The 13,497-nt window shown below is 39.0% G+C and overlaps 1 protein-coding gene across 1 annotated transcript; it reads right to left on the bottom strand.

The window, feature by feature from the left end:
- Window positions 1-19: 19 nt before the first annotated feature.
- Window positions 20-13,497, bottom strand: LOC121961239 (FYVE, RhoGEF and PH domain-containing protein 4-like). Its single transcript, XM_042511149.1, has 16 exons — window positions 13,329-13,497; window positions 9,408-9,548; window positions 8,277-8,844; window positions 6,775-7,249; window positions 6,108-6,253; window positions 4,866-5,022; window positions 4,366-4,504; window positions 4,135-4,193; window positions 3,750-3,893; window positions 3,346-3,518; window positions 3,055-3,085; window positions 2,882-2,965; window positions 2,648-2,773; window positions 2,415-2,558; window positions 2,159-2,299; window positions 20-1,758 (listed from the first exon to the last, which is right to left on the bottom strand). The coding sequence occupies exons 1-16, from the start codon at window positions 13,453-13,455 to the stop codon at window positions 1,477-1,479; spliced, it is 2,937 nt and encodes a 978-aa protein (XP_042367083.1). The 5' UTR covers window positions 13,456-13,497; the 3' UTR covers window positions 20-1,476.

Raw genomic sequence — 13,497 nt, 5'->3', positions numbered from 1 at the left:
GCAAATGTGTAAGCAAACAATGACCAAATTACACAACCTGCAACAAAAAGAAACATTAGCATTCACTTTTTTTTATTTTGTATGTTTCTTTAGTTCTACATCAGTCACCCCCACCAGCTATCTGCTAACTTTGTAGATAGAGTCGGTTTACCAAAATGCCAGAAACAGTCTGCAGATGCTGGAATATGTTGTTCCATAAAACCACTCTTGCAGGGCCAAACCTTTCTTGTGCTGTGCCAGCACTGGAGAAAGATCTGGCTGAACCCGTCACAAATCTGGACTAAACGGCAAAGAAGACATTGTACCATGTAGGTTGCTAGCTCGGAGACAAGTTTCAAGTAGGACGGAGATTTTGAAAACTAACACACAGGACACTTTCTACTGTCTGACATAGTCAGCCAATAACAGATTTCATGACCCACAGTCTGCATCCTAAGAGCTAAACTAATACATCCATAACTAGTTAGAAAAGCGCTATACAGCTACAGAAATTAGCAATAATTATCTGCAAGTTTGAGTCTGTAAAAAAACAGATTTAAAAAAGACTGATTAATGCAGCTTTAAACAATATTCCCTTTGATGAAACGTTTAGGATTTCAGGCAGCATACCTCCATAGATCAGGTTTACTTAAGCAGTTTGTGTGCAAGGTCAATGTTTTCGGGTAATCTCCTTTAGGAACCATCACTACATTACTGCTACATAGAAACACACTCTGAGAAAGATTGAAATAACTAACTAAATTAACATCACTTAAAGTCCATCGTATTGTTTATTTGCTACTGAAAAGGATGTTTCTTCTTTCTGATTGAAACATACCAAACACAAGCTAACATGGTGCTTTTTTTACTCCATGGGCTTCATGCCTGGCACATACAAGATATGATGTAGGTACTCCTGCAACAATTTAAGTCATTTTTGTCATTTTTATCCATTATTTCTTTTCATTAATTATGTTTATTAGAGTTTGTTTAGCTGTTACTTGTTTTGAGTGTAAATATTCAATTGCTGTATCTGTGAAGAAATGGGATCAGTTGAATGTGTTTTATAAGGCAATTATGATCCCACAGAGCCTCTGTGTATCACTGGTACCCTCATGCAATTACGTGTTCAGCTGTCCGCTGTAAGAAAGCAACCTGGTGCACATCGCATGGCACCTTTTAGACCACATGTACAGAGCTGAAGCAACCATGTTTGTAGTTAAAGGGGTAGTCTGACTTATGTTAAAACACCTTTACTTTATTTATTTCACTGTAAACCATTTCAGAAATAAAGTACATTGCCACTTGTAAGGAAAACACAGTTCTCAGTCTGAATATTGATATTAACAACCTTTACATTCCTGAATTTTACCTCTAGATTTCATTCATTCTATTAAATGTTCGGTTTTCAACATCAATGGGATATTGTCTGTTGTTTGTTGTATGTTTGTGTACATGCTTGTATGAGTACTTTTCATAGTACCTGATCTCAAACATTCAGGAGTGGTTTTCCTCATCACCGATGATGATAAATTCCTCACCATCTTCCACACTACCATTGACACCACATCTGGAGCCACTGGTGGTGATGTCATAGCCACCAGTTACAGCAACTTTGAGAGCAGTCAGCCAGCTCTGTTTAAGGTCCACGCCGTCACAAGTGAACGTGTGGGTGGTTTTGTTTTGGCTTAAACTGAAACAAGGCTGACCCTGGAGCTCCTGAGGGGAATCCTCGAAACTGCAGCCCAGGAGTGGTATACTGGATAGGGGCTTCACATCCTGGAGATATAGAGGAGTGGGGATGAAAGAGACAGAAAAGCAGGTGGTGGATGTAAAAGTAGAAACTGTGCATGGCAAATCAGACTCTGCAGTTGACTGCAAAACATCTCTTCACTGTTTCAGCAGTGTTTCCTCTTTTTTCCATGTGGGTGCATTATTCCTGATGGTGACTGTTGTGTTGTGTGTTTACCACTCAGGAGGAGTGACTGTGTGTATGACAACATCACATCCATATGCTACAGAGACACTCCCACCCAAATAACACTCACATACAAACAGAAACTAGTATGAGGCATCATTGATCAAAGTTTAAAAATAAATGTCTCCTACATAATAAACTCAACAAACCAATACATCACATTGATAGATTAACATTATTCTCTATCACAGAGATTCCTACCTGTGGAGCAGAATATAGACGGAGGAGCAGCGGCTCAGTTTGGGTGATAACAGACCACACCTGTTGCCAGGTCTTGGGGTTGTCACCATACAGCAGGAAGCCACTTATTATACAGTCACTGGACCGCGGCGATACCTCGGACTGGAGAAACACATACAAGGAAATAAAATGTTGTTAAAGACTTACATGTTATGTTGTATTTTATGCTCCTGAAAAGGACACTTTCTTTAACCTTTAGAAAATGAACAAAGCTCACCTCCAGTATCTTTCTCTTCTTCCCCTCCACCCTCTCCCCTCTCTGACTGGTCAGGATGGAGTAGCAGGCTTTACACACTTTGTTCAGCTTGTTACCGTCATACTCCAAAGCCACTTTATTGTCTGAGCACTTCCAGCACACCACCTGGGGAGCAGAGAATGCTATCTAGTCCTAAAAACAGCTTTTGTCTGTATTTTGTGTTCAATGCAAAGCTGTCACATGTCGCCACTCACGCAGCCACAGGCTCTGCAGTGATGTCTCCTCCTGGTGAGTGCGTTGAAAGGTTCCTGGCATTTCATACACACGGTCACCTCGTTGTCTCTGATCCAGCGGGGGGCGCGTCGTCCGAGTTCCTCAGTCTGTGAAACACGTGCACTTTAGCTGGGATGTTTTACAGAATTTTCTGAACACATGAAAAAAAAAAAAACACACAGTACAACATTCATCTAGAATGGTATCAAACTTACTGGTTCTTCTACATTTATCTCCTTGGAAGCCAATTTGAAGGTTTCATTTTTCTTCTGAAACACGTCAATGGCTTCCTGGATAACCTAGAAATAAAACAGGTTTTAGAAAACAACAATTTTTGTAATCCATGTCACAATTACTGTGTTTTGCACATCAAGCTAAATAAAAATACCTTTATCCACTCATCTCTGTCTTGTTCAGAACTTGAAAAGAAACAACAAAAAAACAAAACACAGTTAGCAAACTTAGACAATAAATGCACTTAGATGATGTTCACAGTCTGCAATATGTCAGTCTGACAACACCAGTTAACTGTCAACGAACAAACAAAAAAATAACAAAAAGCAGCTCGACTGATATGATACACCCTGCTATTACCGCACGCACGCACGCACGCACGCACGCACGCACGCACGCACGCACGCACGCACGCACGCACACACACACACACACACACACACACCTGGCCTGCAGCTCAAGGGTCCGCTCCTTTCCAGAGACCTGAAAGGTGTATGGGTGGTCTTCATTGTTGGTCTGCTGCACCTGCATGCCATCCACTCCGATCCTGCAGCGGACGGTAAAGCGCTGCCCAACCAGGCTGAACTTTGGAGTGCAGCACAGCAGAAAGTTGTTGAACTGTGGAGAAAAGTTACAAGACAAATTTACAAATTATCTTTTTATGAACATAATTAGTTTACATTTTAAGGCACTCTCAGCTAAAGCAAGTTAGAGAAGTTGCTGTTTAAAATAATTCTTTAACTTATTCTATAATAAAACGGCACATTTAAAAGCTTCTTGCAAGATTATGGATCCATGTTTGTACAAAAATGTCCAGAGAAATAGTGTGTCTACGTTTTTTTTTCTAACCAGGAATAAGTGCCTCTCCATGGCTGATGTGTTCCTGGCAGCAAGCTTGAGCAGACGACCTTCCCTGAGGAACTCGTTGGTCGGGTTGACCACCTCCTCCTCGCCAACCATCTCGTAGATCTCCAGCAGACGCTTCAGGCTCTCCTGCAGGTAAAGAAAGAGAAACACTTTCTCTTTCTTTGATGCCAACATCACCAAATGTAATAAAACAAATTAAAGTATGAGGAGCAACTGTACAGCTATAAAAAAAAAAAACAAGTAGACAGATGAAACCACAATATTAGGATCATTTTTGACAATATAATACAGTTTATGTGTTATGCAGTAGTGGTGAAAAGCTTACTTAGCACAATGGTAAATGATGTGGTGTGTAATGACAACGTACAGCTTTATGGATGGCGCTGTTTGAGTGGGTGGCTGCCATGGAAATTGTTTGCAAGGATTCTGTGGGAGGAGAAAAAGAAATGCGTTCATTCTGCTTATTGCAAATATAATGACCCATTAGAGACAAACGGACACTTTATGAGGAAAAAGAGGTACCATAAAAAGGATATTGGTAGGTTGTGAAGTTAAGATAATAGCAATGATGGTTGTAATAATGGTACAGTATACATACTGTGAGCAAGATCATAATCTGGGTTATCCTTGGGCAGTTTCCTCAGGTAATCCCTGAGCAGCATCTCATACCGTGGGACCCTCTGGACTGGTTCCAACATGTGGTGCTGCAGGGTCAAACTGCCACACACCTCCTGACTCTAAAAAAAGACAACATAAGTAAGATATCTCCCTCAGTTGTCTGGACTGTTATATGCATAGAAATAAGCATTGATGCATTCATTGACTTTTGTTTTTTAGCATTTACAGCAGCTTTATGTGCTTTTTTCAAGCCTTTTGAGAGAGATTTCCTAAAAATCTGTACATCATTTGAAGAAAAACATGATAGTTGGCAATGAAAAAAATCTTGTAGTGCAGGGATAGTCAACTTGCTCTGCTGGGGGACACTTTTGCAAAATAACAACATGACTTTTAGAAAACATTTGGGCCTGGAGCCCCAGAAGCCATCAACTCCTCCCTCCCTCCCTCCGCTTCACCCCTGTCCTCCTGAGTATGTCTTACCTGTATGTCCTGAATGATGTTTCTGAAGACAGAGGAGCGTTCAGTCCAGGTCCTCACCAGCTCCATGGCCTGGTCAAAGTTTCTGACGTAGTCGGCATACATCCTCAGGAAGGGTGCGTGCTTCACCAAAACAGTACCCAGGCCTGGACTCTCACACCTAGTTTTGGTGGAAGTGGAAGTGTTCACTGCATTTTTAAATAAAAAAATTAAGCAAGGATGCTGGAGAAGTGAGAAAGAAGTTGGTACTCAAGAACACTTTATTTTTCTGTGAAAAAAAAAGTGCGCCTGTGGGATGATGTTATTACCCTCTTGAATAAATTGTTTCAGTTACAGTTGATTAAATCTCCAGCTCGTGTATTTTGGGTCTGAACTGAAGAGGTTATGGGTCCATCTGGCTACAACAGCAGGATGTAGAATGATACTGAGACACTGGAAATTATCCAGCATTTGCTGTTTTAAGGAATGGATTGAACTGATGACAAAAATGGCTACATTTGAACGTGTTACATACAGAATAATGGGAAGAGAAGATATTTTTAATTAGGTTTGGGGCCCTTCAGGCCCTAATAGAGGTAATGACAAAAATGTCTGATACTGGCACCTGTAATAACAAATTGATAGATTCTGATATAATTGGTATCATGAGGACATTTTTTTCTCCCTTTGTCTTTACTGGAGTATTTTTGTGTGTCCAGGAAATGTCTCATGTTGAAGGTGTACTGAATGGATGTTTTCTGTGCCCTCTGTTTTAAAAAGAGGGGACAGTGAACATGTGTCCTGATTATGAGTTAAGACTTCTGTTTTGGTGTAATGTCCTTGTTAAAAACATACAAGCAAGGACAGGTTAAAAGGCTGACTTTATGTATAATTTACACATTTTTTTATACTCAAAATAATTTGAGAAAAGTAAGCCATCATATTTAATGTTTTGGTAGTAAGTCTTGATGTTTACTACATTAAGACAAACACTGAGCATCTCCCGTGGTGATGCTCTGCCAGAGCTGCACTGCAGACTTACTTGTTTTTAAGCAATTGTAACGGCCTCACTTGAGAACAGGTGACTGATTTAACCGGTAAAAAACAGTGTTTTTTTGCAAAAAAAACCCCTCACTTCCACTATGTTTAAACAATGAAGCAGTACGCCTTGGAAGAGTTGCTGAAAGTCTTAAAGTGGTTCGTAAAAATGTACTTAGCAATTTGAGTTGTCACATAGCAAGTTGATTTTCGCAAAACAACACTCACCAGCGGCTGATGCAGTTTTCCAGGTCAGGAAGCAGGAACTGGTTGTGGAAGGAGTAGATAGAGGAAATGTTGGAGAATATATTTCGTATCACATCAGGAGGAAACGAGCCTCGACCTGCCTCCTCTGTTAGACGTAAGCAGAACACCTGAAGTGGGGGTTAGAGAGTCATGACATACTAAATTAGTTTTGCACATAAACCAACACAAGAAATGAAAATAAGAAACAAGTTTGATGAGAATGTGGTGATAAAGAGTATCCCTGCCATGGCTCAAAAATTAACAGGATCTATGTTAAAGCATGGGGAGTTGTTTTTTCATAATAAGGTAAAAATTCTATAACTTTTCAGCATATTATAATTTGAGTGGACTTCGAAAAAATAGACCTTTACACCTCCTCTTGGCTCTGTTTTCCGGCTTTAGAATATCTATCCAGTGACAGCAGACGAATTACAGATCATTTCAGAAAGGGGGTTTTGCTATAGAGTGCTGCAGGGTTTTCCATCAGATTTAGGACTATTGAAGAAAACTGTCTACCCAAGCTTTGGCATCAATGAGCATAGTGTATCTAACAATGAAATTACTCTACATAATCGGCTCCATTTCATTTTCTTACAGACTTTTTTTTGCATTCTCATTGAGGAAGCCACACATGGATTACCACACTGACCTGGTCTAGCAGGTGGAGACGAGCCACGTAGGCCCTCTCTGTCTGCAGCAGCTCGTTGGCTATGTTGTACAATTTCTGCTCTGTGCTCTCTTCCTCTTTTGGCTCGCCTCCTTCTCTCTCCTTCCTCATCTCCTCATCACTTAGTTCACCTTGAGACTCCTTGTGAATCCTGCCATCCTCTGTAGTTGCTTGATTCCACTTGCAGGAAGACCTGGAGCCGTATCCTACAGACATCTTGCCCTCTTCCATTTTGTCACGCATTACCTTCCCATTCACTACAGTGAAAGCTTTCCCCAGTATTATGCCGTTCATTTGTCCTGGAGAGTGCTCCTTCCTACTGCTTGACAGATTGGCTTCACTTGAGGCATGATTGAGTTTATGGTTGACTGGTGCTTTGACTGTTATGACTGGCCCATCACAGTTGGGAGAATGCAGCAGTTGCAGTGGAGAGCGTTCAGCTTTTTCGGTGGGAATCCTGCAGAAATAAAGTGAATCCATCAACATTTGGCCCAGTGACAAACAAGGCTTTTTCAAGTTGACCAAAAAACATAAAATAGGTTAAAACAGTACATGAAAAGGGTTTTTGCCTTTATGAGGATATCATTTATTTACTTAAAAAAAATCTATATTATTGAATCTATATTATTTTCTATTACGTATTTTGAGCATTTTAATTGAAAATTATATGACGACATCCGCAAAAATGTCATACCACTTAACGTCAATTAATTTTTCTTGTCAAATCAAGTATACTTAGTAAGTATATAAAATGAGACAGCAGCTAATTCAAGAGCTCAGCTTATCTAATATTGCTTTAGACGTAACCCTAATTGTTCAAGTTCCTTACCCATATTTTCAGCATTATCCCAAATGACAAAAGATTGTATCCCCCACAGTGTACCAGTGACCAAAAAGGGTAAATTTAATACTCTTTAAAGGGAACTTTTTAATCTTTCACCATTGTGCGGGGGTCTTTCAGGGCCTTCCTTATTGTGTATCATACTGTCTCATAACAATTTTTTAAAAAGCTCCATAAAATTGCCCAGATTGCTTGTTATCTCAGATGACATTGGGCAATTGACGATTTTTGAACAAAATGCTCCAATGCATAACAATAAACTAGATGTCACTTTTTTTGTAGTATTTAAGTGTATTGTTGGCAACACAGAGATTCAGGGTAATATTTGATATTTTAATACTTTTTGTAGCTTTTTTGCATTTCACCATGAGGTGCGGACAGTTATACGGTATGACATCTTGTAACTATGTCTTATAATTCTTTAACTTTGCATCATCCTCAATATGTTTTATCAATTGATGGACAGAGATAAATAGAAACAATAAATTTGATTTTCTATAAACGTCCTTAATTTTACTTCACAAAGGGCTTTTGACATCAAAATTGCACATCACGTCATAAGCTCAATAAGAAATGATTGAATTCTATATAGTGCTATATGAGGTGATTGAGGTGCAGAAATGGACCAAATTAAAAATCAAACCTGCTCTCATCCAGGTAAACAATCAAATCTGGCACGCTTAAAGATTTTCCCACTCTCCTCTCTTCTTCCGTCTTGCCGCTCGGGATTCTGTTCAGTCCGAGCCAGGATTTAGAGTTCTTGGCGGGGCTGTAGCTCCCCATCTTGCCCTGCACGGGGCTGGGGGTCCGCAGAAATCCTGAGAGAGGGCTGTGTCTCCTTGGGGACAACTTAGCAGGGCTGTGACCTCCTTCCCTCAGTGGGCTGCAGCTCTGAATGCCTCTCTTGCCTGGACTTGGAGATCCTAAAAGTGGACTGCTTGTACGATGTGGAATGCCCTGAGTGTTTCTGGCAGGGCTGTGCGCTTTACACACTCCATTCAAAAAACTGCTCCCTCCTCCTTTGACGAGAGTCGGGGAGCCTCGACAATTCTTTGCTGGGCTCACACAAAAAACAGAAACTCCACAACCTCTACCGGGACTCTGCTCTGTGCTGTTATTTTGTTGAGGTAATAACTTCCCTGCAGTGGGACTGTGGGCTTGAGCTTGTCCTGCCCTCAGAGGACTCTGGAGGTGAGCTGGTTTAGGAGGCACTGCAAAGAGATATATTTTTTTTTATTTTATGAGATAATATTTACAGGACAATCCAGATTTGTGTGTGTGTGTGCACATGGAGAAAGAGAAAAGGGAGAGAGACATGCTGTGCTGCAGCCAGAAGAGCCGCTGACTGAGTTTACTCTCAGTGGTAAGTTGCCTAAAGAAAGTGAGGCGCTGTTCGTAAAACACTCCAGACGCCCAGACCTAAGAACACCACTGATTTCACACTACTGAAGTCACTCAGACCTCAACGTCTGCACCACAAAGCTGGTGGCAAATTCACCTTTAGCCATGGTTGTTGTCGCTATGAGTAACGGTATGACGTTATTATGTCAACAAGTCAATATACTGCCATTACCACGAAATGAATTTTTCTTATCATATCAAAAATTATACCCGTATTATCAGGAATGATATGATATGGCACACCCCTGATGCCACAGTCTTTTTTCTGTTTTCTCTGGTCATGTAGCACCAATTTCAAATGTATTTGCATCTTTTTACAGAATATAGCATTTCTTTTCAAGTTATGTATGTAGGCTACTGGATTTCAACATACCTTGTGGTTTGAGAGGTGATCCTTTAGCTGGGCTTCTTTCGTTGTCTTCCTCTGCACCAGGATCAGACTTTTCCTCCGATCCAAAGACTCTGTCACAAGCACCCCCACAGCTGTATGAGCCACACACGCCGCCGCCCACAACTAAAGGAAACATACACTATTACTATTCAAACCATTTATATCCATGTCTTTACACTAATTTTCTGTATACAACTTAAATCAGGCAGGTGAAATAATTAAACACAAAATATAAATTCGTTTGGTTGCATCATTACAAGAAAAATCAAGATGTCTTACAAATTCATCGTACACAAGTTGCCATCTTTGGGATCTTGACTACATCTGATATAAAATGCACACATTTTGAACTTTGAAGACCTGTTTTGTTTAATCCATGGAAACAACATACAAACTCTCCTACGTTTGGCGTGGGTATGATTCAGAGGTCCTGTTCCTCTTGAGCCTACAACTGCTGACAAATATGACATGCAAATGGAAAAACTGACCTTAACATAGTATTGCTCATGTTGAGACTGTTATGGCTCAAGTGTTTCCTCTACGGTTATTCAAACATTATTCTGTTGCATGTATTTTTTTTATTGGCACTGCAAGTTGTGCCCTGCAGGGGTGGGAATCCTCAAGGCCCAACAATATGATCTTGTCAATACTTAAGTCTTACTACAATATTATTTGCAAAATGCTGAGTATTGGGATAACATATATTTATATATTTATTTATATATTTACTTTATTACCTTTGTTAAAATGCAAATTGTGTGCCCAAAGAAAAACTTTTGTGTTTTGTCTAATAAGATTATTTTTAAAAATAAATAAGATTATATAAGTTTTTAGTCTGTTCATCTCACTTTAGTAATATTTTTGCAGTGAAATGTATCTAATGAACTGACAAATCAACTGATTTAGTTGTTCTAGTGGTCTACTAAAAGTTTAGTTTGTATTTGCAATATTAATAATTTATATTTTAAAAAATGATACTTGGCTTTTATGTATCAATACAATATTGCCATACAAAACATTATGATTCTTTGCTGTATCAAATCCCCCCCAATGCCCTTTCTATTCCTGTAACGTGATTTTTTTCTACTTGTATGTTTCTGTTATGATGTTGTGGTTACTGGTATTGAGTCTGTCATGTGTCTGTGAGTTGTTTTTATTGTGCATGTTCCTTTTTGTGCTCACGCTGCAAATCTATTTCCCTTTGGGCTACTAAACACCAGAACCAATTGTTTTGCAAAATTTTGCCTTGTCAGAAAAATATCACATTTAAACAAAATATGCTCCCCACTCCCTGGTCATGCATTTACACACAAACCGTTTTATAACAAAATCATGCGTATTTGATCTTTAACCAAAGACTAAACTAGATGTGGTCTAAAGTACAGAATGTTCCAGGTGAGGTTTAGGTTCTATCAGGACTTCCCACAGACCAAACTAATGTATTTCTTGGTTTTCTATTTGATCTAATTAAGATCCGAGACAATAAACTGTACACGTTAAACACATGAAAGTATCCACTCCTGTTTTACTCTTTGAAATCTGACTATCTGACAACCTTACATCACAACAACTTACACATTGTGTCACTGTTTGTTTTCTTACCTGCAGGTTGTTTCCAAATTTATGCAAGATTATCCGTAACTTATATAACAAAGTAAAGCTTTGCTGTTTGCCCCCAGCTCTGCCGAAAAACAGATTTGTTGGTCATGTGTAGAGGGCTAAAAGCCTACTTTCTTTCTCAACACTAATACTTCCGCTTTCTCACTTCTCTCTTTTCTCAAAAGAGTCCAACCACTATCAGTTTTACAAGTTATTTCAGGATCTCTGAGATAAATAGAGTACTATTACTCCCACAGAGTATCTTGTAGTTGTTAGATTGCACTGACATCAATGTGGAGCATCAAACCTTAAGGGAGAACAACAGAGAAAGATGCATATTGAAGGTTACAGCTATAGGTGACTGCATTTTCAAATATTCAAAAGCCCATAACACTTGAGGTTTTTTTCAAAGAACTGAGTCAGCCTGAAGAAATATTGAAAAATAAAACACAAAAATATTCTGAAGTTGTGTCCACTGACATTAAACTTAGGTACCCAGATGATTGAAAAATTATAACTGTAAACAGGAACAGTTTCACAACACACCTTTTGTTTTTCTGCTCCGCTGGTTGTAATTCACAACTCCAGGTCAAGAAATAGTTTTGGCACATAACTCCCCCATAAAACCGCAACACTGAAGCTTATGTAGGCAATTTAATTTTGGTGTTATTGGGTAAAAATCCCAGGGTTTCCCACACAAACACATATATCATACATGGAGGTGGTGAGATTGAACTGAAAAAGCATAACAGTGTCTGTAAAACAAAAACAGCAAAAAAAGAAAAGAGGATTCATCACAACGAATGACTCTTTACACATTAAATTTGGTCATGCGATCCATTGCCAATACAAAAATATTGATTATAGCCAATTTTGTGGATTTTTGCTCAAATAAAACTTGAAATTGGTGCTACATGACCAGAGAAAACAGAGAAAAGGGGCACTTTTCCCAGTTTTAACATCCCTCTTGCAAAAATAAAGAAAGCGATTTTCATCTTAATATGTAATAAATGGCCATATTTTGCAAAGACTCTTGTTTTAACAAGCCTCACACAAAGCCAAAGAATACTTTGCATTATAGGTCAGAGAGATGGACGGCATTGTTAAACCCTGCATCTGACTGTACCATTGGAGCAAACATACTTTTCTAATCTAAACAGATAGCTCTGCATCAATGGCTTTGTGTGTGTGTGAGAGACAGAGAGGGATTGACAAATGCTGGTCTCAAGACAAGAAAGCAAAGTCCAGGCTGAATCAGGGGAAAGAGATTTCACTGTAGTAATCCGACAAACTAAGAGGCTAACAGGCTAACTGCCTATAATGACATTCAAAAACGTGCATAAACACCAAGAGGCATTATATTCACAAGCTGACGGAAATATTTACTGATGTAAACTAGGCATAAAATTGAGTGTTAACCCTTTGAAACCTGGAGTGACTTCACATTTTCTGTGCATTTAAACCTTCAAACCCAGAGCAAATAGGTTTACTTTCTTTTGAAAACACAGAAAAAGTCAATGGGCAGCTTGTCAATAAGTGTTTTGCAAAAGTAGTGAATTTGGAAAATTATTCCATTAAAAAGCTAGGGGAAATGTTAAAAAAAAAACTATATTTATAACTATCTTAATTATTTTTTTCAAATGATTTCACAGAATTGTTACTATATTTAAGCACTTTTTCAGGTCATTTCCTTGTTTGTATTTGTTTAGTTTTTTTTTCTTTTTGATGCTAAAGTTCAGGTAATTTTCTTGCACTTTTTACAATATTTTTGCTAACTTTTGGGTCATTTCTTTTTAAAGTGCTCAGTGCATTCTTCCAATGTTTTAGGAAGAAACCAATCAAGTTTGCTCAGGTTCCAAATGGTTAATGTCTTTACCAGCTGCCCTGGTCACCCTCTTACAGGGCAGTTAAAAACCTTGACAATCTGGATAATCTGGTTGCAGTGAACATGGACAAATGTCTGACATATTGGTAAATATTCATATAACATTTGAATAGTGTTTCAAAACAATAACCACCATTCATTTTTGCAACAAACTCCACTAAAACTCAATAGTTTGTCTACGGTGAGACAATACTAACAGGGGTAAGTGGGAGTAGCTGCTACTTGACTGGTCACTTTTTATCCATTTTAGCAAGTAAACAATTGCAGTTTTTCATTTGCTATGCAGCCTTCATTGAATGCTGGCTCTTTTGGAGCCAAAACAGGGCAATTACTTGATTATTATTCTGGTTTTGTGCCATTATTTTGATTAGAATTGATGCCATAGTGAGAAAGCTACACTTATATGAAAGGTACATCACCTGTGTGTGAGGCGACGCAGTCCACAGCAGCACCTTTGACCTTCCGTCTGACTGCCACCCGTCTGAACTCCTCCGTCTCGCGACTGCAGTTCAGAGTCAAACTATTTCTCTTTTTCAAGTCAAACATTGTTACAAAATAGCCTCAGTTCAAAGTTCAGCGCGCTGTTTC

Source organism: Plectropomus leopardus, chromosome 22, assembly GCF_008729295.1.
Source record: "Plectropomus leopardus isolate mb chromosome 22, YSFRI_Pleo_2.0, whole genome shotgun sequence".
Classification (NCBI taxonomy): domain Eukaryota; kingdom Metazoa; phylum Chordata; class Actinopteri; order Perciformes; family Serranidae; genus Plectropomus; species Plectropomus leopardus.
This window is presented reverse-complemented; position numbering and strand designations above follow the sequence as displayed.